The sequence below is a fragment of the Tenebrio molitor genome, chromosome 8 (genome assembly GCF_963966145.1).
Source record: "Tenebrio molitor chromosome 8, icTenMoli1.1, whole genome shotgun sequence".
In the NCBI taxonomy this organism is placed as follows: Eukaryota; Metazoa; Arthropoda; class Insecta; order Coleoptera; family Tenebrionidae; genus Tenebrio; species Tenebrio molitor.
In genome coordinates, this window is record NC_091053.1 from 6,751,589 (window position 1) to 6,776,619 (window position 25,031).

Genomic DNA, 25,031 nt, shown 5'->3' on the forward strand with positions numbered 1-25,031 from the left:
AACAACCATCTAAAAAAGTAATTTTATTCATGATCATATACTGAAATTACACATATAAGATACAAAAAAATTCGTAACTATGTCAAACAAACCTATCATGTAAATTGACAACTTAACTAATTTTGCTGTTATATAATAAAAGCCCAATCGAGGAAAAATGATACAGCTCAAGCACTTATCTTCGAACGGCGTGCTCGCAATTAAAAAAAAAATAAAAGAAAATGCTGTTATGGGGTGGCTACACAGGAATGTTTATACAATTTATTTTGTGTTATCGTCTGTACGGATGGTATGATTGTGAAGGTGTGTTATATCCAGATCCCCGTTGCGGCCCTCCGGAGTACGAATCTCCTGATGCGTAATCACCTACGGTAGAATTATTCACAAGTGAACGTTTAGACTTGACACCAGACGGTCTATTAAGCAGGACGGAAGGACTCGTGTTAGGGATATCATCTGAAAATGAAGGATGAGGCGTGCATGGGACCGACAACAATTATCCTTGCCAATCAAATTTGCACATGGCCGTGGAAATTTGATCGCGACCGGGTATGTCCTGTACTGGTGGGAAGACAGGTGATAGATAATAAGAGCGTTTCGATTTTTTCATAATTATATTTTTACTCATTATCGAATAATCAAAGATAATGATAGGTACAATTCTTTTGTAAGTATTCTGTTAAAACTAATAGACATCTTAGTTCAGGCTAAATATACTCAATTAATTAACTACCCCGATACAAATGCACTACTATATATATATATATTTATAATATACTCCTTAAACGACACTATTTAACCAGGTCTCTTGTTTGAAAGTTTTCTTTTTTTTTGTTTTAACAATTACTACTACAGTAGACCTCGACAACCTTTACAATACTTAACAGGCTTATTGATCATGAAGATTGCTTGCAACAGGTGAATTACAAATCTAACTGTGAAGCTGATTTACAGTGGCAGAGGATAACATTAGTAGAAGGGGGAATGAGGAAGTTAAAAGAGGGACAAGTTACGTCAATGATAACGGTTGCTTAACTATTAATTAACACGTTTCTTCATCAAATAACTAGCAGACTTAGAATTAAGAAAACAATTTTACACACTTACAGGTCACACTCATATATTGAATATACAGTTCTTTTCCTCTTTTTTATTATTTTATAGAGCATTGTCGGCTGACATACGATTTTTTTTCTCTTAACTTTAACATAATACAAAATAATATCTTTTGAGCAACAAACCAATGCCTAATTTAAAAATAGCGAAACACCTTACATAAAGATCTATTCGGCTAGTAAAAAACCACATGAGGAATTGCACTATATATATTAAAGGCCCTAATATATAAGGTAAATTGTTCTTTCTTCTTTTATTGTATAATAGTTTAAATTTAAAACTTATTCTGTATCTGTACATCAGTCAAATTGTTCTAAATTTTACTCCTCTATTTAAATTTAATTATTACACTAACAATTCAATTAACTATATCAGCGATATTGTAATATAAAATACAATTTTATAAATAATTCTATATATTATTTTGTAGATTTATTTTGTATTAGTGTCTAAAACTACTTTAAATAATACCTAGTTATCGGCATAAATGTATATTAATATATTCGTGTGTACGATGTTGCGATCGCAGGACGTCCAAATTACGTCTCCCCGTAGTAATAATGTTGATTAAAAAAAGAAAAAAGAAAACGCCCTCGCGGAATCTCCTCGGCAAGATTTACGATACCGCGCTATTGGGTAGATCAACAACTCAGGATCCGCCGAAGTCACCGGCCTAGAACGCCGCGGCGACGCCCTCTTCCGGTCACGATCCGGACGAAAGAACTGGACTCCTTCAGAACCAGAGATCAGATCTCCGGCCCTGAAAGAATACATTAGTCGCTTTTTTCGTCGTGATCTCGCAATAGTCAGTTGTTGTCTAGGTAGAGTATAACAGCATCATTGAGGTTTATGTTACGATTTTACAAACAAGAGCTTATAAGTTACAATTTTCATCACTACATTTTTTCAGAATCATTATTTATAACAGCTACAATTGTCACTTTACAGGCATAAGGGGTTTTTGATGTTTTCTGGGGCCATCCGTGGAATAAACCCATCCCCCTTAACTAAACCTCGACCCGTTGGTTTGGGTCGCTGTTTACTAGTTATTAACCTGTGCTATGTAACGATCGATTCTTGCCGAGCCGAATCCGCGATCCCCGAACGAGTCGTTTCAACCCGATCATCCAACTCTACCCACCAGTTCCGCAGACCAAGAACCGCAGGAAAATCAAGCGAAATCGATAGTAGAGGGTCAATCCGAAGACGACTCCCCCCCATCGGTTCTCCTGAACACAGCGTGAGTCCAGCGACACCGGAGGCCGAGACCTCACAGCGCCACGGGCACAAAAGTCTATGTCCATCATCGTTTATCAAGTTTGGTTAGGTTGGTTAATCAAGAGAAGAAAACTGAGTTAACCTTCCACCCCACCTTGAATAAACGGAAACCCTTGTGTTCGGGTTTACATTTATTGATTGATGATCTCTTTCGCTGGGGGCCTTCCCGCTTCTTCTGGCTGAGTACTCGCAAACTTCGAAGAATCGCGTCCGTCGCCGGCACCGATTCCCATTTTAGTCGTCGACGAACACCTCTCTTCGAACTTCCCCGAGTACGAGCTCCGGATTCGGGTACGCCCGATGTAATGCCCCCAACACCGCCCGTCTACCAGTCGCGATCCTGCCGCGGGTGCGGCCAACGATCGCGTCTAAAACTGCGTCGATGCCGCTTCCGTTCGCCGCCCCCGCGACAATGTCGCCACCGATGCGGGTGTCGTGTTGGACCAGTACACCGCACGTACCCGAACCGCGTTCTCGGACGTCCTGCGTGATCGTCTACGCAATTATAACGCGCCCCAACTTGTAACTGCTCATGGAGGAATCTAGAAGTTGTCTTTTTGTACTGACGAGAAGCAAACTGTATCGCTCAATACCGGAAATAAGGCAACAAACGTGTTTTAAACCGGTCGGTGTGTTCAAAAACTGTGCATTTTGGGTGTAGACGATTCGGTATTTTGCAATTATTTTTTTTTTTTTTTTAGAATGTGTCGTGTGTATGTACAGTAACTCCCCCACCACAGAAGAAAGGGAATAATTATTATTTTCTCATTAAAGTTACTACTAAGACCTACTTTAAAAGAGCGCTTTATTATTTGTTTTTAAACCTTTTTTAAAAAATTCTTCAGTATTGGTCTGCGTTAACCGAGGAATATTATACAATTAAAACTAGAAAACAATATCATTTACGTCTAGGTTGCTATCATCAAACATTGCTTAATGTAGATTGTCACACTCAATAATTTTTAATAAAAAATAAAAAAAGATTAATGAAAAAAACGAAGTTACGAATCAATTACTCGATTGATTAGATAGACACATGAGGCCCAGACAGACAGAATTACTTCTACTAAATATAAATCACCATGAATTCGTAAGTTATCTGCTAAAATCTATTAGTTATCTATATATCCGAATCGCGAATCCCCCCTCCCTGACAACCCCTAATTCAAAGTCTGATATAAAAAAAATTCGGTGTTTCACTGTGTTTATAAATAGATCACAACCACTCGAAATTAATCTTAATTTAAGATCATAGTCTTTTCAGTAAATTGCAACTAAAATTATGTCAATAAATAAATTTACAACTCGTATAAAATATCGTAGAAAAAAATTATAAAAAAAAATGTACATCAGCAATCGACATATACAAAAACAAAAGAGACAGAGTCTTGATTCGAGTCAGTAAATGGCCATCGAATCGCTCGTTACAGGAACCTGTGGCCGCTTAGATTTGTACTTCCCAGACGCAAAATAAGCTCCTGTTGATATGACTGTTGTTCAAGTTCTGATGTTCGGGTAAGTATTAAAGTTCCGGCGACGAACAGTTCCGTCACGAGCGAGCGTTGGACCGACTGTTCGCGAAAACAAAATCGTTTGTAATTAAAACTAAAGTGTGATAAAAATAGATTTAAAAAAGAAGGTTCTATATTAAGCATACTACAGTACAGCCAGATCTTATGGTAATCCTACTATCTATCTTTGTGGTTGTGTACTATTAAGTCGATAGTTTACTTATATAAAATTAATATTTATTAAATAGTGACCTTAACTTACAACAATTATTTAAAATTCCTTATCATTCTTAAATTGGATTAGATTGTCTGCTGGTCAATTTAAATTTAATAACTTAGATAAAATACATTTATATAGTATAATATATATATACAATACGCCACCTACAATTTGATATTGATTCTTATAAACATGAAACATGAGGACTAGAGCACTTTCAACTTACAATAAGTAATCAGTTTCGTCATACTACTCGTAGGAATACATCATAAATATATACGAAATATGTTTCATTTATCATTACCAACTATTGTAAATGCATTTAACTTAAGTTTAAGAAGTTACACCTACTAACTAAGTATGAATCACATTCTTCATTGTTTTTTCTTTTTATAGCATTAAGGATTTATTATAAGACGCAACCACGCAGACACTCTAACTTTGAAATAGAGATATGAGGTAAAAATTGAATTTACACTATTTTTAATTATATATTATACTTTAATAACAACTTGAGCAGTGCTTAAAATTAGTCAACACTTCTGTCTGTCTGTAGTATTCTGGTTCGAGAGACCGCTAATTACAGAATCATTAAATATTATGCAGGAAGAAGGTAAAGAAAAACCGACTTGAGACCGCCGAACAAAATCAGAAAGCGTCCTCTAGCAACGAAACTGATCCGAGAAACCCGGACATGACCAGCCGTTGAAGCTGTAACTAAGCGAAGGTTGTCGGTTCTGCCGTTAGAGGGCGAGTTCTCGTTTTGAACCTCGAACAGTTTGAACTACTTAAGAAGAGAAAGGAAACAAAACGAACTCATAATTATTAAATATAATAGCTGCTTAAACATCAGACGGTGTGTATGTGTGTGTGGGATGCCCCGGCGATTCTCATATGTCTGTCTAATCAGAATAATTGATTTTGGCGGGAGTGACCAGTCCGGCTGCTCTCTTCATGTTAATCAAGCCAACACGTTTCCAACTGTTACAACACATACCCATATTATTACTTAAGTTGTTGTAGTGCTTGAGTGCGACTGCCGCCTCGCCCTCGTCGCCGCCCACCGCATCGGTGGACGGCAACCTGTCCGCGTAGATGGTGGCCTTTACGGCCGCGTTAAAATATAGACGAACGTTGTTGTTTTGGGGCTTGGAGGCGGTGGTCGCGCTCGGCGCGCTGTTGTTGCCGTTATCGAAAGGTTGTCAAGAACTGGGCCACTCTTTAAAATCATTGAAATGTTTAGCACCTGCGTTAGGAGGCTGCGAGGAGTATCCGCTCACTTGGCTGCTGCCGTCGCTGCCGTAGGAACGGGGCGGCGCGCCGTAGCCGCCGGCATCGGCCGCGGAGGCGTACGATCCGTAGCCGTAGTTGTAGTCGGAGCCCGGCTTCGAGCTCCCGCCCGACGAGGACATGTTCGGCGGCGCACTGGGGGTGGCCGGGCCACCCGGACCAGATTGACCGCGCGAATACATATCCCCTGTAATGTAACCTGTCAGCAGAAGAAAAACAGAACGGTTTTGGTCGGTTCACTGGGAAACTTTATGGCGTGGCGCTTCCGCCTCGGTGGCGGCTACTCTCAAACCACCTACAGACGACGATGGATCGAATTAGACGACTGAAGTCGATTTTTTGCGTCGCGAAAAAACACAAAACAAACATCAACCCGCGAGTACGCTCATACGATCAAAATAATTCGAGATTCAAGTGGCCATGAGAAATTTCTCAAAAACTTAATTAGGTTAGCTGATCAAGTTTATTTGCGGCACATCTGTCAACAATAATTATCATCTTCCAGTTTCGTTAATTAATTATTCATCACAAACTTGAGGCACAATGTCGTGCAAATGCAGAGAATTTATAGACCTTTCAAATAATACATAAGGAAACATTTCCAACTACAAATGACTTCGATCACTTCTAGTTTCAAGTTTCGGTAAACAATCAGTAACAATTAGTAATAAACACGATTTGAAAGAAAAAGTTTTATAAAAATTTTCATCCAGCTGACAGTTACCGCTCGTCACGGCTTCCTAGATTAATAAGAGTCGAAGCCTCTAATACGGCTGGTCGAGTTCATCAGTTGCAGGCATTTTTTCTGTTCCTGAGAGGGCGCCACTATACATTTGTGTATTTGGCTGCTTAATCGCGTACAAATCTCATTTTAAAAAGAATCGTAATTCGTATGTTACATACACTACTTCAAAAAGTAGATTACTGATAGAAAAAAAAACATTAATACGATTTTTCATTCATTTAATTTAAAAAATATTCGTTTTTTGGTAGAGGGCGCTACTATACTTTTGGCTTTTGAAGGAACAGACAGTTCAAGGAACTCGACCAGCCGTATTAGAGGCTTCGACTCTTATTAATCTAGGAAGCCGTGCCGCTCGTTTACTCGTTTCGTTTCCACGTCACTAGAGGGCCAATGCCAACATAAAACAAAAGTCCCTAACACTTGTTCTGTTGATCGTATTACACAAATTAAGTAATGAAAAATAAAAACTGGAAAGACGAGACTGCAACAAGTGCAACTGATCGAGTATGTAACAGTTATTGACAGACGCGACCTACTTTTATTCTGACAACTAAATTACACGTGCGTTGCATCCACTTTCCTCTTCATAGCTGACTGGAGTCTCAAATTGTTTCTTATTGATGGAACAAATTATTTGATTTGATGATCATTGTTAACAGCATACTGTTATGAACTTTTACTTGTCTTCGTGTTTTTGCCCTAACGGGGCGTGGAATTTTCTTAATTTAAAACCAACGATGGATATTTACAATCCCTGATGTGATTATCAAACCAGTGCCAAAAACGACTTCTACCACAGTTGCAAACACTCGACACGATAAAACATACTACTTGACGCCCATTTTGATTACGACAAAGCTAATCCGAAAACTGTCGCCGTCTAACTTTGCAACTGCAAATTCCTCACGTCTAATTCGATCGATTATCCTCGGATCTGTCATCGATACTGATCGCTTACCTGACGGACCAGTCGAACCGCTGTTCTGCGCCATGTTCCAACTGTTCCAGCTGGTTCCGCTGCCGGCGCTCGGACCTATCCACACAGAGAGATCATGTCAACACTTTTCTTATCGGCATCCCATCAACTTACCGTAAGATCCGTATCCTTGTTGTTGAGGCGGTCCTCCGTAGTTGTTACCCCATTGAGGCGGAGGCCCTTGGGGTGCCGGTGGGGCCCCCCATCCCTGGTACGACCCCGGTCCGGACGGCGTTCCGTATCCGGCGTAGCTCTGCTGTTGGGGGGACGTGCCCCAACCTTGGTAGCTCTGCATCATGTTGGGACCCATCGGAGCGCCGAGGTTCATCGGCGGTCCGCCCATCTGACCGTTGGGACCCTGCATCATGCCCATGGGCGCCTGGGGCGGACCCCAAGCAGACGACGGATCCGCGCCACCCATCTTGTTACCGCCGGAGCCGTCGCGCGGCTCTGCCTTCTTGATCTCCACCTGCGCACCGTCGTAACACCCAGTCAAATTTACAACATAGAATTCCACGGATTCGACGACTCACCTGTTTGCCGTTGAGGTTCACGAAATGCTCGGCGACGCACCTGTCGACCGCCTCCTCGTCTTCGAACGACAGGAAACCGAAACCTGCAACAAGATCTTTGGTTACACGACGCGAAACGGTCCCCGGGGAAATTATTAATCTCAGGAAGGGACTCGGGTTATTAGTTTCAAACTCGTTCTCGAGGGTGTTAAATATTAATTTTATATTCGCCGACAGGGAATTCATTGGTTTGATCCGCACAAATCTTATAGTATTTCGTCCTACGATCGACGTAGCCAAGCCAAACTGTTCTCCAACATCACACAGATTTTACTTGTATGATCAACAAAGAAGAAAAACACTTTAGCACTCTAACAATTTGTCTAGTTCATTGTTTCGTCGTTGGCGCTGCATGCAATCCGTTCTTTTGACAGATGCGGTAAAAACACTACCGACTTTGACAAATTCTGATATCTATGAGGCTACAACGATGAAACAAAAAACTAGTTCAATTGCAGGATCTTGGTCTAGTATCGTACTCAGCTCTTGTTTTTTTATTGTGCGCCAACCAATCTCTGCACATTTTAGGGATTTTTTAAAGCCTAGTCAGAACACATTTTTTGACGTAATATCATTTCAGAAAAAAAATTAAATGGTCTGTTCCTATTTTTAGTAGTGTGACAACCAACTTAAAAACAAACGAAAACAACATCGAAGAACTTTCGTGGTTTTTTTTTAATTCCAACTGTGACAAACACCTTTTTTCTTTAATAAAACAATTTTCTTCTCTACTAGTTAAAAGATACGGTTGACTGAATTCCCTTCTAATACATACTTTCTTCATAACGTGTTGCTGAATTTCCCGGGATGTCTATTGCAAAACTAGTAAAACTGACAACAATGCACTAGACATTGGCGCTATTTATAACCTCAAACTTAAAAAAACATAACCTAATTCAACCGACGGCTCCCATTACGCTAAAACGACGTGAATGCTGTTTACACCACTCGATTTTTCAAAATTGGACCTATGGAGTAGACGGGTAATAATAACCACAAGTATGCGTATCAAATAAAACTGTCACATAAAAAAAAAACACTTTACCAGCGTCAGTCAAATGGTAAAATGCTCTTTGAAAATGTGATTCGACACTTGACAAACGCTGGAGCGGCAGACAAAACGAAAATATTTTGTCCATTTTTGTTACAAGTAAAGACTACATTTGTGGACAAACCTCTCGATTTTTTCTTCTCCTGGTCGTACATGATAACAACTTCCATAACCTTCCCGAACCGGGTGAAGAACGTCCTCAGATCGGTCTCCGTCACATTGGAGGGTAAACCTCCTAAAAATACTTTAGGATAGCCTCCGCCCTTCTTGGGCTTTTGTAATGTTCTTGGATTACATGGTTTCGGATCGATAGTTCTAGACACGTCGAGAAACAAAAAGATTATTCGAACACCGTCTAATCGTCAAACCGTACCTTCCGTCTAGTGTATGTGGGCCATTTTGCAGTACAGAATTTACATTGGCTGGATCTGAAAATGTAACGAAACCAAATCCTCTAGAACGGCCAGATTCTGCATTTTTCATAACAACGCAATCGATCACTTCGCCATATCTAGAGAAAAATCGTTGAAGATTGTCCTGGGTTGTCTCCCAAGACAAGCCCCCTACAAAGAGTTTGCTGCAACACGAAGAAACGACATGTTAGAAATTGCGAGTCGCAACCGACCCGGCATGGACGAAGACGAGACCGCGAGCAATTAACCAACGACCGGTGCAGAAGTGAAAATATTCACTATTAATAGCTCTGCGGGGCATTCTTTTTTCTCGCTATTTTAAAATCACAAGTGCAACAAAACACCGATCCATCACGGCACTTTAAAACCTCTCTCGATTTTCGCACGGACAAAAAAAGAAAAATAAACGACACTCTGGATGTTTACGAGCAATTTCATTTCTAATTAAGATTACAACTCCTCGTTATTACTCGACTTTACTGCCGTCGCTGCTCGATCTAAGTGAATGAGCGAATGCCGAAAGAAAGTCATTTAATTACACCTATTTGTGCGACTCGATGATTAACGCAGCCGTCGGGAAATTCCCCAACAAAATTTTGATGAATTTTAGCAACAAATTCTTGTTCAAAGGTCTAGTGCGAAAGTCAAACTATTTTACTGAATGCAACTCCACACTGCTTGCAAGAACTCCGACATTATCCTGATCGAGTGTTCGAACTCGTAAATTTCATTCCTCGAATTCTGCCAACCTTCATAAATAATTGGCAACCTTTACAGCTATTTTGAGTGACCTACCCATTACACATTTACAAAGCTGGTCGGCATGATTTACCTTTCTTTTTCTGTTGGAACGTTATGGCATGTTTATCGATTTTACCGTTTTATGGTCTGCATCGGCGGTAAAATATCATAAGGCGCTTTCATTGAATTCGATTTGTGTTTTTTTTTTTTTTTAACTTACAAAAAGCCCCCTCAGATCCGCCGGACTTTCAATCTTCCATTGTTATTTACGAGTTCGTGCAGACCTATGAAAAACTGTTTGGCCACGACGGTTTTTGCATTTTTATTTTTAGGGTGTAAACCAGTTCAATTTGAGACGCAAAGGGGTGCGATTGCAGTTCGTGAGTCGACTTCGACTGAACACTCGTAAAAATGAATAATGGGTCTCACATATGAATAAATAATTATTTAATCGAATGCTGTGATAGTAATTGTGAAAGTCACTCCACACAAATAACCGGCACACACTGGGGCTATTCAGGATTTCTAAAGCAAGTCGAGTTGCAAAAGAATGAAAATGAAATTGTTGCTCAAGAGATAAGTCTGCAACAGCAAAATCTTTCGCCACACCAAACCATCCAACTACCCTGTTAAATAAACTAAAAATTATTTCACGTTTTTTACTGATAAAGAACAGTAAGAGTTAATTTATTGTTTACGTTGATTTTTTTCAAAATTATATACAGGATCCCAAAAAAAAGGCGAGTACATTGCTCCCTTATTTATCGGAGGATTTTAATTATCTATCCACCAAATTAAATGGTTGTGAATAAGCTACAAAATGACCTAATAAAATCACGCATAGCCCCAAAGACTTCAAGGCTAAACTGTCAGATTTTTTTTTTTAAACATACATACTTTTTTTTTGTGTATCATATACAATTGTCCTGTAATTGATGTTTTTTCTTTATGTTAGTTGTATCCTTTAAGGATTTTCTATTTTCAGTTAGAACTAACAGCATCAAGGGAGAGAATCGCATGATTTTTTCTGGGGTACAATTTGTGGCCAATAGTTGAAGCCCTAATGAAAAATAACATTCACTCCCGAGGTGTGTAAGATTATTTTCATGACACAACGAAGATTAAAAACAAAAAAGTAGCTTCTTACAAACCAATTTGTTGACATTTTGATTCACATTTACAAATTTTTAAATTATTAGCAGTTGCAGAAATTTGAAAAATTCCTTGACAACCGTTAAAATTTATCTGGACAAGTTTGTTTATGGAAAATATGGATGTCGATGACTTTTCTGCAGAAGAACCTGAACAAATCACAATGCGGTTTCAATTTTGATATTATAGGTAACTTTAATAAATGCGTAAAATTTCTTAACATTTCCTATTTTTTTCTGATTCATAATGAAAACTCCTTTGAGAATGTTTTAAAAAATTATTATTATTAGCCCCTGATCGTGGTGCTATCTCACTAACGCAGTGGCTTAAAAAACGTGAGTTTCTCAAAAATGGTAAATGAAATATTTTCATATAGTCAAACATTTGCTCTTTGAAGTACGATTACATCAAAATGTCTTTAAAAAAAACACGAGCCAATGATACAACACCCAGAGATTTAAAAAAATAATGTAATCCACTTTGCTGTCAAACAGTGGAAATATTGTGGAGTGAACTATTATTCCAATTAAAGTAGTCTCACAGAAAAAAGTCAAGGTTAGAAGTTGCTGACTCAGTAGTTAAATTCGTGAAAAGTTGTTTGCAGCGCCATTATTATAGAGAGGTGGCAAATTAAACATTTTTGTTCAATAAGTAACAAGTTTAAAAGTGATAATTTATACAAGGGGCCAATCGAAACAGAGATATCCCAACGACATTGTTTTTTTTTTGCTCGAGAATGTGCTGAAATACCTCAGGCAAAAGTCGATAAATTAGAAATTGTTTTCTAATTTATCAATAATTTTCCCTGTTTAATCTTAAAAAAATACATCATTATCTTTAAAATAAATAATCAGATACAGTGCTACCTCGAGACTATGCAAACGAAACAAGATAAGATAAAGTTTTAAATTTGAAATTAAATGAAACGCAATAAAAGATTTTCAACAAGTTATAACAACTAGCAACGGCATTTCCCGCTCACAAAAAGAGTACAAAAAATAATAACTACACCAATTAAAACTGGTGACCTTTCAGCTCTTGGTACCATAGAGATTGATTTTCAAATCAAACACTCTGTGTGCACATTTTTTTATTCCTGTTTAAGAATACGTCATCATGTCTATGCATATTTACTGCACAAAATGGTAACTTTCCAAGGACCAAAAAGAGTGGGAGTGGTTCGAAAATGGCTTTTTATTCGTTTTGTGGAAATTTAAATCAAAAGTATTTACCTTTACTGATTTGGAAGCACATGACTTTTTTTTCACAAAAACCGTCATTGTTGAGCAAATTTCCCAAAATGCAAACATTTATTTGAGAGTTGAACAGTTCAGATTCAACGAGATAAGCACAACTGACTCGTGGCAAATTTCAACTGTGGCCGCAAATAACGAAAGATTGTGAAAGATAAGTACGAGAAAGTAAAGTACTGATAAGACAGCTCAGCAAAATTTGACAAGAGTTTAAAATGGGGTCACTCCTCCTTTTTCAAAGCACTCTTGTTTCACTTAAAATGTCGTCCAACCACCGTGTATATACTATAATTTGCGGGTTATTTATTTGCGGTTGCGGGAAAGCTCAGTGTTTGGAACGAAATGCATCGAGATAAGAGCATGTTTACAGAAATTCGGGTCAAAATTAGGAAAATGTGTGCCAGTCCACCATCAGCCGAAGAACCGAAACTCGCAAAAAAAGAAAAACTGCGTATCATCTAGTAGGTGTCTGTCAAAATTTAAGGTTATTAACAATTCCGTAACGGTCTATTCTGATTGAAAACCGCCACCGCCTGGCTCCGCTCCCGGCCGCGCCGCCCTCGAGGGCCTCGCCGCCAACAAAAACGCCGCCCCGATATGGGCCGCGACCCACATAGCGCGCGGAGCGCCGAGTCCCGTTGCTTGACCGCGGGGTCGGTGAACGGCCGGGGGCGGCGCGTTCGGCCCCTGTTTACCGTCGACACGCCGTACCCTTTCTCGTCCTCGTCCACCATCTCGGGCATCCTCAACATTCTCATGGGGGCGGTTGCGGCGGCACACTCTCACACAATAAACACCCAACACCGAAAGCACCACAATGGCAGCTGCACGACTTCCGTCAGTGTGGCCGAGTAAACGTGATTTAGGCGCCACCGCGGCACGCCGCCGCTCTACAGATAAGGTAATTGCAAACATACGTACCCGTACTCGTATTCTTCCATTACAAATTATGACTTCTTACACTAAACTTAAAATTAATTTAAATCTAACGTTAAGAACTATCCTAATTAACAACTACGATAGGAATACACAGACATGACATACCGTCAGGGTAGGGGAGATAGAAACCATTTTAGGGAAGGGATGAAATAAACGAGTGCGTCAGAGTGCCCGGCCAATCACGAGCCGCCGTTGGAAAATCAACGCCGTCATGGCGGATGCTAGCAAACGCGCCAAAATTCAAATCAGATCACCCAGCAAAACTTCCCTATTTACCCCAACACTTATCTTATTTACACTGATTTATCAGCTCCCCACGTTCAAAATAACGACTAATCTGCTTCCGATTCGCTTGAATGCGCACTTCTCCTTATTAGGCGAACTTCACTCATGATTCCCGATACATTGCGATTTACAAAAATATTTAATGAACAAACAACAGCGATTTGTCCTAGAACCTGCTCACTGTTAGTACTTGTTTACTTCGAACATCTACTGTTATAAACACAATTAAACGACAAAAAAATGTAATAAAGATTGTTAAAATACACACATAATTTGTTTATAAATACAAATAAAAACATTTCAGCTTCAACGTTATGAATAAGTGTAACGGCTTCATCACAAATTTATATAAACATTGTCTATCCAAAGGTATTATTGGTCGGTCTAAATTAATGGCGTTGGAGAAAAAGATCTGTCATTGTGTGGGGTGATGGCAGGCTGAGTACTTAAAATTGACAAACAAAAATGAGAAATTGGTGTGGAAGGTGTACACCTTTATTAATTCTTAAATTATATTCTTAAGTCTATAAAAATATCTTAAGTTTTAAACGCTAATTTACATAATTACAGTTACCACCAACAGTAAAAAAACCATGAAGGAAATTGGTAAAATCACAAAAATATACAATCAGATGAATGATGCACATGTATAAGATAAAAACGATACAATTGGTATAAATAACAGTAAACAATCACAATATTTTGAAAGGGGCCGAAGAGGATAAACACGAACGGTTGGGACATTTCCAGTGAAAAAGTCGACTCTGGGGTCCAGTTACGTAACTCGTCCAATCGCTACTCAACAACCGTTAACAAATAGTCCGCAGACAGGACAATTCAATTGTACTTAAATAAGATTCTCAAAAAAAAAAAAATAGTTCAAACACAGCCTCTAGACCCAGGTTATCTCTTGAACCTGTTCTTGAAGGAAGATATGCTCTTCAACATGAGCGGCGCCTTCTTCGGCTTGACCGCGTGACTGGTCGACCTCTCGGCCGCCCGACTGCCGGGATTGGGGACGGCTACTTTGCCGGCGTCGCCGGCGGTCGCCAAAGAGGACAACTTCGCCGACGGCATCTTGTCGAACGCCGTCCCGTTCTTGGCTTGCTTCCTCGCTACAAAAAAGTCTCAGTACGTGCGCAACGAAAGAGAGAGTGCGTCTAGTTACCGATGTTTCTGGGCGGCTTCGCCACTGCGTCCACGTAGGCCAACTTCGTCATCCTGACCGGTATCGACTTGTCTTGGGACTGTTTGATGTTGGCGGTGAGAGCTTTCAGTTTGGCTTCTCGTTCGTCCAAACATCTCAAGTACATCTCGCGCCAAGTCTCCAATTCTTCTCTCTTCTTGTTTCTGAATTCTTTCTGGCAGTGGACTTTCCACAGTTCGTCCGTGTCCTCGATCAAATAGGGGTTGTGGTGCTCCATCATGTACAACTGGTTCGGATTGGACTTCTCCAGGATGGGTTTGAGGACGCTGTAAGGGACTCCACCTGTGTACTCCAGCGCGTCGATGTTGTCCTGCAGGACTCGACTGCATAATTCGAACAGAGTCGGGACTTTGCTGGTCCCCATCTTGTTACCAGAGTAGACTTTGGTCCTGTAACAAAATAATGTATACTCAAAAATTCTCTTTTTGTGCAACCGTAAAATCCAATTTCGCAGCCGTTGCTTTTAACGACGGCCGATAAAGTAAACGTCATTTTAAAATTTAATGCAAATCAGAGTTTCGATCATAAGACTGGCGTTTAGATTTTTCGGATATGAAATTAGAAACCCCAGAATTTATAATACAATACGTACTTTTTAACTCTGAAGTACCCACACGAAGCTGAAACATCACTTTCACTACAATTCTCGTGCGACATGTTTACAATTATTTACAAAATGAATTGTTTTGTTTATGTCATTTCATAGCGACATGTAAGCCGACTTTGTACGTATTTATTGACAGTGAAGTAAATTTTGCCTGTTCGTTTTAAAATTTTCGGTTGCACAAAACATGTTGTGTACACCTTGGCCGCGAAATCCTTTAACATCCTCGAGATTGTCCGCCTCGGCCGCGAGCGGCCTCGGCGACAATTTTTCTCTCGGTACGTTAAAGAATGATTTCGCGGCCTTGACATACAAATAACTATTTCGGAAACAATTCGCCGTACCTTTGATTTTTCGATGTCATGATATTACTCAAAGCTTCGTACTCCGATAACGACTTTTTCGGTTGAGAATCGCTGTTCAGGAGATTGCCTAATGGACGATAGTTTGGAGTGATCGCGGGGAGTAAACTCGACAGATTGAGATCGGTCGGGGGCTCCAGACTTACTTCTTTCAGTAGTTTAGGTACCTAAACGTTATCAATTAATTACTGCCAACAGATCAACAACCAACACATACCGAATCCTCCAGTTTGGCCGGCTTCTCTTTCTTCTCTACGCTCGGTTTCTTCTTGGCGCTGTTCTTGCTAGAAGACGGTTCGCACATTCCCAAAGCTTCGGCGAAACTGGCCCCCGACCCCGAATCTATCCCGTTGTTGGGCAACACCTCGGTTGAGAGCTTGGTTTTTGAACTTTTCGGTTTCTTGTCTTCGCTCTTTTCCCGCACCTTTCTCTCCTCTTTGTTCCTTTTATCTTTCTCTTTGGTTTTTCTCTCGTGTTCGTGCTTTTTACTATCGTCTTTTTTGCTCGACCGGTGCTTGTCTTTGCTTTCTCTGCTTTTCTCTTTTGTTTTATTCGATTTCAGCGCTTCCTCCGCATCTGACGACGAGTCCCTCATTTTTTTCGCTTTGTGCTCAGTCTTGTGCTTGTCCGACTTGTGTTTCTTCTCTTTAGGTCTGGATTCCTCTTCGCTGTCGCTGTCTAGTTTTCGGCTTGATTTGGCTCGGTCGTCGGATTCGGATTTCTTCGGTCGCTTCTTCGGCACCTCGTCCTCGCTTGTGGAGTCGTCGGTCCTTCGTTTGTGGCCCTTCTCATGGCCATTGTGTTTGTCTCTTTTACCGCTTCTGGACGAATCGCTTCTGTGACTGCTTTCAGACTTCGACGACGACCTGTGTTTACCCCTTTCTTTATCGTCACTTCGCCTATCACTTTTTCTATGACTAGATGACGTATTAACTTTCATTCTTTCGTCACGGCTGTCTTTGTCGTCGCTATCGTTCGATGGATCGTCGCCACTTTGGTATCCATCCTCCTCATCTTCATCCTCATCATCCTCTTCATTCTCTTGCTCCTGCTCCTGCTCTCCCACAACCATATCTTTCCACTTGGAGACAAGATCTTTCGCAGAATGTCCCACCTCTCCTCCTAACTTTCTTAAATTGTTTACTGTGCGACCTACACCAGTTTCCTCCAAATGAAACACCTTTACAGGAAGGTGATACAATTTATTCAAATAATACAGCAACTACAACACACAAAAAAAGATAAGATACTAGACTTTGGAACAAAATATGATCACACATACCTTGCTGTCATTTCTGTGTTCCGTATACTTATCCAAGCTCTGCTGGTAGTGTCTTACGGCCTTCAATAAACTCTCTTGGGACTCCACCATCTCAGCTCGGTTTAATATGCAGGACACAGAATTTTCTTGTTTATAGTTACTGCAAACAGATGGTCGCTAGTTAGACTAACAGTATTCCTGATCGGCATTTATTACATAAAACGCGAAAAAACGACGACTTTTAAAAATAAAACACCGCCCGAATCACACGCAATTTACACCCATAATGGCTTATTTTTAATAATTTGTGGGTATGCTTCTACAACAACACTAATTTTAGTCAGCTGTCACGGTAATGTCAGTATTTTAGGGACACGTCAAATCGAGGTTACCGCAGGACGTGATCACGTCTTGCGATAACATTTTAATTTATCGCGTTCGATTAATTTGTACATTTTTTCGAATCCAAATTGATATTAACTGCCACGGCTTCATTATATCCATACCCACGCGAGGAGGCGTAAATTTTGAAGAATCTTTACCTCCCTGATAGAGGTTATGTTATCGGTGTCAAAATGACAGTACACAATATTTACATTTTCGACAAAAACGGACTTTTGTTGTATTATAACGAATGGAATCGCCTCAAACAATCTGGAATGACTAGGGAAGAGGTAACTTCGTAACATTACCCTGACAGATTAATTCAAAGTGATTTTGTACCTGCAGGAAGGCAAACTGATGTATGGGATGTTGTTTTCCATCAAGTCTTTTGTTAGTAAAATCTCACCTGTGGATACCAAGGAAGGTTTTCTCTACTACAAGACGTCCAAATATACTTTACATTTTTTGGAGACCCCTTCAGGCTTGAAATTCGTATTGAATACAGATGTTAATGCACAAGGTGTACGTGAGTTGTTGCAGCAGATTTATAGTCAAGTTTTTGTCGAATATGTTGTTAAAAATCCGTTAATTAAGATTTCCGAACCGATACAATCAGAACTTTTTAAGACGAAATTAGATACATTTATAAAACAATCCCCTGTATATTTATCAAAAACAATATAAAACCTGATTTGTGTTAATTTTATGATAATAAAACAAGTGCATCTTGTTTAAATTTGGAATTGGGAGTGTAAGAAATAAAAAGAAAATTTTAACGTACCTGAGAAAACAGTTTTCCAACTCTGTGAACCTGCAATCCCTTAATAGTCTTTTAAGGGCTTTGAAAATTCGTCTAACTTCCATCTTAGCACCACCACCTTGTAAATTACACAACTAAAGTATTCAGGCGAAAAAACAAAGGCTGCTACTCAAGTCTGAACAAAGGCTTTTTGTACTTTGCAGTGTGGAAGGAATGGTGGTGAATTTTCAAAATAGTAACATGGTAAAAACAAGATAGATTTGTTTTGGTACTTACTTTAGACGTCGCAATAAAGTACCTACGTGAGATTATTCACTTCTGGAAATTTAATTATAATTAGACACTACAAACTGATCGAAATTATTTAAGGCTAAAAATACAGTGTTTATTAAAAAAATCGAACAACTTATATCAAAAATTGTAATTTTTAATGACGCGAATAAAAATTAAGATATTTTTCATTCAAAGCAATCTTCACATGCCTGCCGATACAATTTTTTTCAAAAAAGATAACGACATGATAAGAACTAAAAAACGACAAAGCTGAAAATATAAGTAAGAAGAAAAACATCGAGAGCGGAAGGTCAGGAAAGGAAACCCATTGGAATAGCAGAAACTGTCTCCAGTGAGAAGCGCAGAATGAGTAGAACAGAAATATTTTTCGTCTTTGATAAACGTAATCTTTTATAAAATGTTGAAGAGGATGTACAGTCGGTGGACAAATAAAACTGGGACACTTAAAATTTAATCTATAATATGTAAATCAGACCGTTGAATTATCAATATAAATATTTGTCAGTGTCTATACAGGCTGATTCACGTAGCCCGTTCATAGAAACTTTCTGATTTCCCCAAATCATATTAATATGAAAATTGGTACTTGACTATAATGGACTACTCCATGTTCAAATGAAATATTTTCAAAATGGTGACACTTCCGGAAATACCGGAAATCGACGCCATCTTAATTTTTTTAATTGGAAAGGCCTCATTTTGACTTCACATTTCGATTCTACGTTAAATTTTGAGTTTAGAACGTCTTTTCGTCAACACTTATCTGTCATCGTTTTTGACCTATGTCATCTCTTTCGCAAAAAAGCGAGATTGCAGGGCTTCATTAACAAATTTATAACTCTTGAACCATCGGAAATAAATAATTGTTTTTTTTTTAGTTGAATTCCTAAAGACCTGGCCAATCTTTTCCGCCATTAGTGAAAAATTTTTTTTTGTTCGACACTGTCAGAATTTGAGAATTTTCTCCTGTGTGAACGGATTTTGATAAATTTGACGACTTGTCAAAACGAAACGTCAAGCTAATTTTAAAGATTTTTAGCGATTTGGAGCCTTTAACGGGCTCGTCGAACAAAAAAACGTTGTATTCAACTCGTTCTTGTGTAATTTTGGCTTTTTTGGCACTCGTGGAGTTTTAAATTGGTCCACTCATGCCAAAAAAAAAGCCAAAATTACACACGAATCGTTGCATAAATAACTGTATCATACGCCTACTGAAATTTTTCAAAATTGCTAATCAAAAAATGTTAAAAACTTCATTTTTTTAAATGGCAACCACCATTTGTGACACTAGATATAAATGTAAAATTTAATTCTAAGCCTACTTTTATTAACATTGTGTATGCCTATTCCCAGCCGTTTTGGCGTAATTTCGATTTTTTGTGTAAAATATTCTTTTTTTTATCAAACAAAATTGTTTTATTTGAATTGTTATTCAACAATCACATGCAATAAACAGTAGATAACAACGAAATAATAAAAAATAAGCAAATTAACAAAAAAATATTTTCAATGAAGTCATTTATGTACATTAAAATATTTTTTTGTTAATTTGCTTGTTTTTTATTGTTTTCTTGTTATCTAATATTTATTGCATTGCTATTTTTGAATAAAAATTCAAATAAAACAATTGCTTATAAAAAAGAATATTTTATTAAAAAATTGTAATTACGCCTAAACGGCTGCAAATAGGCATACATAATATTAATAAAAGTGGCCTTAAAATTTAATTTTACATTTATATCTAGTATCAAAAATGGTAGTTACCATTTAAAAAAATGAAGTTTTCGACGTTTTTTGATTATCAATTTTAAAAAATTGCAGTAGGCGTATGAAACATAAAAAAACGTCGTTGATAGCGCAAAAAAGCGGCCGAATCTTTGGCAAGTCAGTAAAGTAAAAATAAATTATTCATTTCTGATGGCTCAGGAATTACAATTTATTTAATGAAGCCCTACAACCTCACTTTTTTGCAAAAAAGATGACATAGCTCAAAAACGATGACAGATAAGTATTGACCAAAAGACGTATTAAACTCAAAAGTTAACGTAGAATCGAAATGTGAAGTCACAATGGGGCCTTTCTATTTAAAAAAACAAAGATGGCATCGATTTCCGATATTTCCGGAAGTGCCGCCATTTTGAAAATATTTCATTTGAACATGGAGTAGTCGATTATAGTCAACTACCAATTTTCATATTAATATGATTTTGGGAAATCTAAAAGTTTCTAATGAACGGGCTACGTGAATCAGCCTGTATAATACAGGGTGTTTTCGAAGTTTAGGCTTTCCTTTTAGCATGTGATAGTATGCGTTGTTCTAAAGGGTTTTAGCCAAAATCACCTTAGTAAAATGTGTACGTCAATAATAAACACGGGTCGTAGATCATCTGGAATTCCAACAGCAGTTGGGAGACTTTCTCTCCTACGTATATACGAGTATGATAAATAGCCTTGGCGTAGGTAGTATCAAAACGCTAACAAGATCCTTGGAAATAGCTCATATTTCCAGGAATCCTCTGAGCCTTTTCCCCAGCTCTTGGGAATCTCTATTTTGCAATATGTAATTCTGTTAGGTTCTCCAGATTCAGTTGATCTGAAAACTTAGCCGGAAACCATCTTCCTTGAAGCATATGTCGAACCATCTCCTTGACCTCATTCTTTTTGAAAAAATTATTGAGAATTTGAACATAACCTGTCAATAATTTTCTAAACTGGCATCTCCCTCCCTGTGGTCTTGCAGAAACCTGACAGTTACAAATGGTTTAAAGATCCCATGTTCTCCACGTTTGGTATAGCAACCATTTTACTTGGTGATTGCCTTCTTTCTTAAACCTTCATCTACAGAAAAGATTTCAAAAAGCTTTTCCACTTCTTTCAAATTGAATCCATAATACTTCAAGCGCGGCTTATCGTCTCCAAATGTGCCTCGTTGCAGGTTACCCAGCAAAGATGAAATGCCGAAAGATAATGATAACAACCTTTCTGGAATATTAAGTATTATACCTGTAATTAACACTCCAGCAAGGTTGGCACCCTTATCTTTCACAACCCTGCCAATAACACCCTTAACAACCTCAATAATTTCCTTTAGCTCATCTTTGTTAGCCACAGTGCCAACTGCTTTTAAAACAATTGAATCAAATTCATCAATGACGAAAACTTTCCTCCCATGGAACTTGTTATTTGAACAAGTTCCATAAGAGGAGAGTTTTCGTCATTGTCGACATATTTTGTAGACAATGTAGATTCTGAACTTTCATATAGGTAGGGGTGTTTTATTAAATGCCTGATGTATACTCTTCTTACAAAGATTCACAAAATCAGTTTTGCTTGTGACTTTTCCACAACACAGGAAACTAACCTTGATGATCGGATACTTTCCAAAATAAGTTTTCACAAACTCATCATCTGCTATGATCTGTAAATGCATTTCTTCTGAAGTGTTGTTTACAGTAAACAATTTGTAATTTGGTATATCACAAACACTCACTTTCCAGATCAACTGTAGTTATCTGCTTTCCTGTCTTCTTATCCACTTCTTATCCACTCTAACTAAGCAGCGGAACATGTCCAGGTTGACACTTTTCCCAAATCTTCGAGGTGCTGTTATCATTACTTTTGGATTATCATCTTCAACTACATATGTCAGTCTCATCATTATCTCTTGATTGTACCTGAAAAACTTTTTTTTATCAACAGCGTTTTGTCCACAAACGTAGATGCCTTCAAAATGCTTTCAAATTATGAGCCAGTGCTATCTGTTAATTTCTTCTTTGGCCCCTGTAATCAGAAAATTTGGTAAGTGACCACCCAGAAAAGTCACATGACAACAAGAAGAATATATATAAGGAAACTCACTTTCTTATGTGTAGCAGGCAAACCTTTTTCCATTTTTGATTTCTTCGAGTTTGGTTCGCTCAGATTTTTTTTTTATGAATTATGTATCGTTAATAGAAATAACATAATAGACTACATATCCGATTCAAACAAAGCTAAAGTACTGCAAGGAAGGCAACAGAAGCAGCAATTTGCATTTAAAAAAAATGAGTAAATACCTTTGTACAAGAGTGTAATCAAAGGTGCTAAACCTAAACTTTTCTCCCTTCTTACATTCCACATGTCAGAAATGACAGAATGTTAGCATCCGTAGAGAGTTGTTTTCAAATTAAACGATGTGGACCTAATGTTGTTTCATCACTGCTGGTAGATGCAATTGCCAGGGCAGATGGCTACTCCTCTTTCTTGGCTGATGATATTTTCTGTTTGCGTTCTTTTTCTTTATCCTTGTCGCGGCGCCAGATCATCCCCTTCAACCTCAACCTGTACTCCTCGAGCGGGGGAAACAAAAATTGTCATGGCCTCTGGACGAGGGTAGAAATTGAAAATAGCGCAAACAAACAGGGGAAAAAGACATTATCATGGGCCCTGCGCCAGGATAGAAATTCAAAATCCTCGCCCTCATTGCTCCCGCGCGAGGCTAGAAATATACCAAAGCGTATTCCATCAACTGCGCATGTGCATATTATGATGTTTCAAATTCAAAACTTTATGCCAACTTTTGCAACTTGTTCTATGCACTTGTCGCATCAGTGTCCTGTGTCGTACTTGTTTGTTGCCTTTGTTGTGAATTCCTTAGTCCGTTATTGCACCTGTTCGTTAGTTATTTATTAGGTTTCATTCATTTATTAAAATTGACAGTCACCAATATTTATAAAATGTCACTAAAATAATTTGAATCAATGATATAGAGAATAAAATTTATTGAATGTACAATGGAGAAACCTAAAAGCAATAAATGAAAAAAGGGTTGACATTTGATTGTTGCATATTTAACATTAGACATGTTAACACTTGGCACGTGCCTATGATTTGTCAATGACACTTACAACGTCGTTAATAAAAGGTTAATTTACAAAGTAAAATTTTTCAAATTTAGATCGAACATGTCAATTTTTAATGTCGCACTTTTCAATGGCCGCACTGTACTATGGCGGCCAAAAAATTTTAGCCGTCACTATCTTGACATTCACATAAAGTGTAAATAAATCTTTAGGAACTGTAACCCCACATTCAATTCTTGTCATTTTGACATGCATATTGTTATTCTGCCAATCAATTAAAACTGTTTAAAGCTCAGATATCCCAAAAATCCGACACGAATGAACAAAATTAGAGCAGTCGTACATAGATAACCTGAGGTATACTCAATTTCATATAAATGTGCATCTAAGCAAGCCATGAAAATCTGATTTTCTGTTGGTAGTAAAGCTAAAGCTAGTGACTTTGACTTTCAAAGTTGCTTGCTCTGCGCGAACTCGATTTGAGAAATTTTTCAGTTTTCGTCCATTTTAACATTGCTGATTTCAAAAGCAATGTTACGTCTTTTTACTGATTAAATTAAAGTAATTCTTATTTGTTTTTGTCTTTGTATTTTTACCAAGTAAAGATTTATTGGACATGACCTTCATAAATGTGACTTTTGTAATGTTACTAAATTAAAGGTGCTTTTACAAATGCACAGCTCACTTGATGAACATTTATATGAAATCAATTATAAACATTCTGTATACTAGAAAATGACAAAATGACTTCGAGTTTTGAAACTTACCACCCAAAAAATCCAATTATAATCAAGACGGCAATCATAATGACAGTAAAGTATGGATTACAATTTTTTTTTTTCGAAATGACAAAGTGACGGCTAAAATTTTTTGGCCGCCATAGTATGTACTTACGTAGGATGGAGTGAATGGAGTTTTCAATTATTATTTATTATTTCGCAAGTATGTACTTACCTCAAGTTTTCATTTCTAATTCGTGCCATCTTTAGGCACTTATCGAGACATGCGCAGTTAATGGAATAAACTACACTTTGGTATTTCGCCGCTACCATCGCCGCTCCTGAAAATCCTGAAATAGTTGACAACGGATCAGCAACTGTAATAGCGTGTGTTCTGACCAAGACTGTTCTGTGATAATAGCAGTCATGGCGAACAGGCGAACCCTCCTCGACGGGGTACGGTACAGTTACATACGAATTACAACGATACAAATAGCGGTAGGGTACGAAACGGTTCTGGCCTGCTTTCCGGGGATCGTGCGAACTACGGGGTGGACTCCGGGCGCTTCGGGAAATCCGGGTCGGTCCTGCTACGACGCCTCAAGAGGGGGTGGTGGTCGTAGCTTTTGCTGATCGGGACTGCGGCGGGGTCGTGAAGCGAACTTCCGGGCTTTCGCCTGCAGAGGTGACTCGAACGGGATTTCTCACCCCAAGCGGCGATGCTGCGGCCCTAGATTGCGATTCTGCAGCCCTAATCTGCGATTCGGCGGCCCCTATCTGCGACCCTCTTTGAGGGTCAAGGATCGACTCGCGTGACGAGGTTAAGCGGCAGCGTGGTCAGCTCGTAAATTTTCGGTGGTGGTTCTCGAAACGCCGCTGGACCTTGGATGGCGTCGATTTGGCGGGGTTGCAAGTCGGAAAGTGCGTCTCTGTACGGCTGTTACGGAAAAATGAAGACGGAAACCGAAGGGTTTTTTCCCTCTTTTCGTCACTCGCGCGGCGTTCTCCTATTGGCTCGGCACGGGCCGGAAGCACGCTGATTTCTATTCGCACAATT

The 25,031-nt window shown here is 38.7% G+C and overlaps 3 protein-coding genes across 11 annotated transcripts; 1 reads left to right on the plus strand and 2 right to left on the minus strand.

The window, feature by feature from the left end:
• Positions 1 to 10: 10 nt before the first annotated feature.
• Positions 11 to 13,399, minus strand: Hrb27C (Heterogeneous nuclear ribonucleoprotein at 27C). 8 transcript variants are annotated; one of them, XM_069056889.1, is made up of 8 exons: positions 13,240 to 13,399; positions 9,133 to 9,336; positions 8,884 to 9,074; positions 7,670 to 7,752; positions 7,251 to 7,605; positions 7,119 to 7,193; positions 5,372 to 5,614; positions 11 to 456 (listed from the first exon to the last, which is right to left on the minus strand). In XM_069056889.1, exons 1-8 carry the CDS (start codon positions 13,257 to 13,259, stop codon positions 272 to 274), a joined length of 1,356 nt encoding a protein of 451 aa, XP_068912990.1. In that variant the 5' UTR covers positions 13,260 to 13,399; the 3' UTR covers positions 11 to 271. The 8 variants fall into 8 exon arrangements, with proteins under 8 accessions (XP_068912990.1, XP_068912989.1, XP_068912991.1 ...); XM_069056888.1 differs by lacking the exon at positions 13,240 to 13,399 and adding an exon at positions 13,030 to 13,187 and having other exon boundaries at positions 5,372 to 5,602; XM_069056890.1 differs by lacking the exon at positions 13,240 to 13,399 and adding an exon at positions 13,030 to 13,187 and having other exon boundaries at positions 11 to 366.
• Positions 13,400 to 14,015: 616 nt separating this feature from the next.
• EloA (elongin A) lies at positions 14,016 to 18,667 on the minus strand. Of its 2 annotated transcripts, none has more exons than XM_069056882.1 (6): positions 18,142 to 18,667; positions 16,998 to 17,136; positions 15,933 to 16,937; positions 15,698 to 15,882; positions 14,711 to 15,138; positions 14,016 to 14,657 (listed from the first exon to the last, which is right to left on the minus strand). In XM_069056882.1, exons 1-6 carry the CDS (start codon positions 18,222 to 18,224, stop codon positions 14,446 to 14,448), a joined length of 2,052 nt encoding a protein of 683 aa, XP_068912983.1. In that variant the 5' UTR covers positions 18,225 to 18,667; the 3' UTR covers positions 14,016 to 14,445. The 2 variants fall into 2 exon arrangements, with proteins under 2 accessions (XP_068912983.1, XP_068912985.1); XM_069056884.1 differs by lacking the exon at positions 18,142 to 18,667 and adding an exon at positions 17,193 to 17,334.
• Positions 17,359 to 18,140, plus strand: Bet5 (blocked early in transport 5). The gene is made up of 2 exons (XM_069056906.1): positions 17,359 to 17,650; positions 17,706 to 18,140. Exons 1-2 carry the CDS (start codon positions 17,552 to 17,554, stop codon positions 18,042 to 18,044), a joined length of 438 nt encoding a protein of 145 aa, XP_068913007.1. The 5' UTR covers positions 17,359 to 17,551; the 3' UTR covers positions 18,045 to 18,140.
• Positions 18,668 to 25,031: the final 6,364 nt, after the last annotated feature.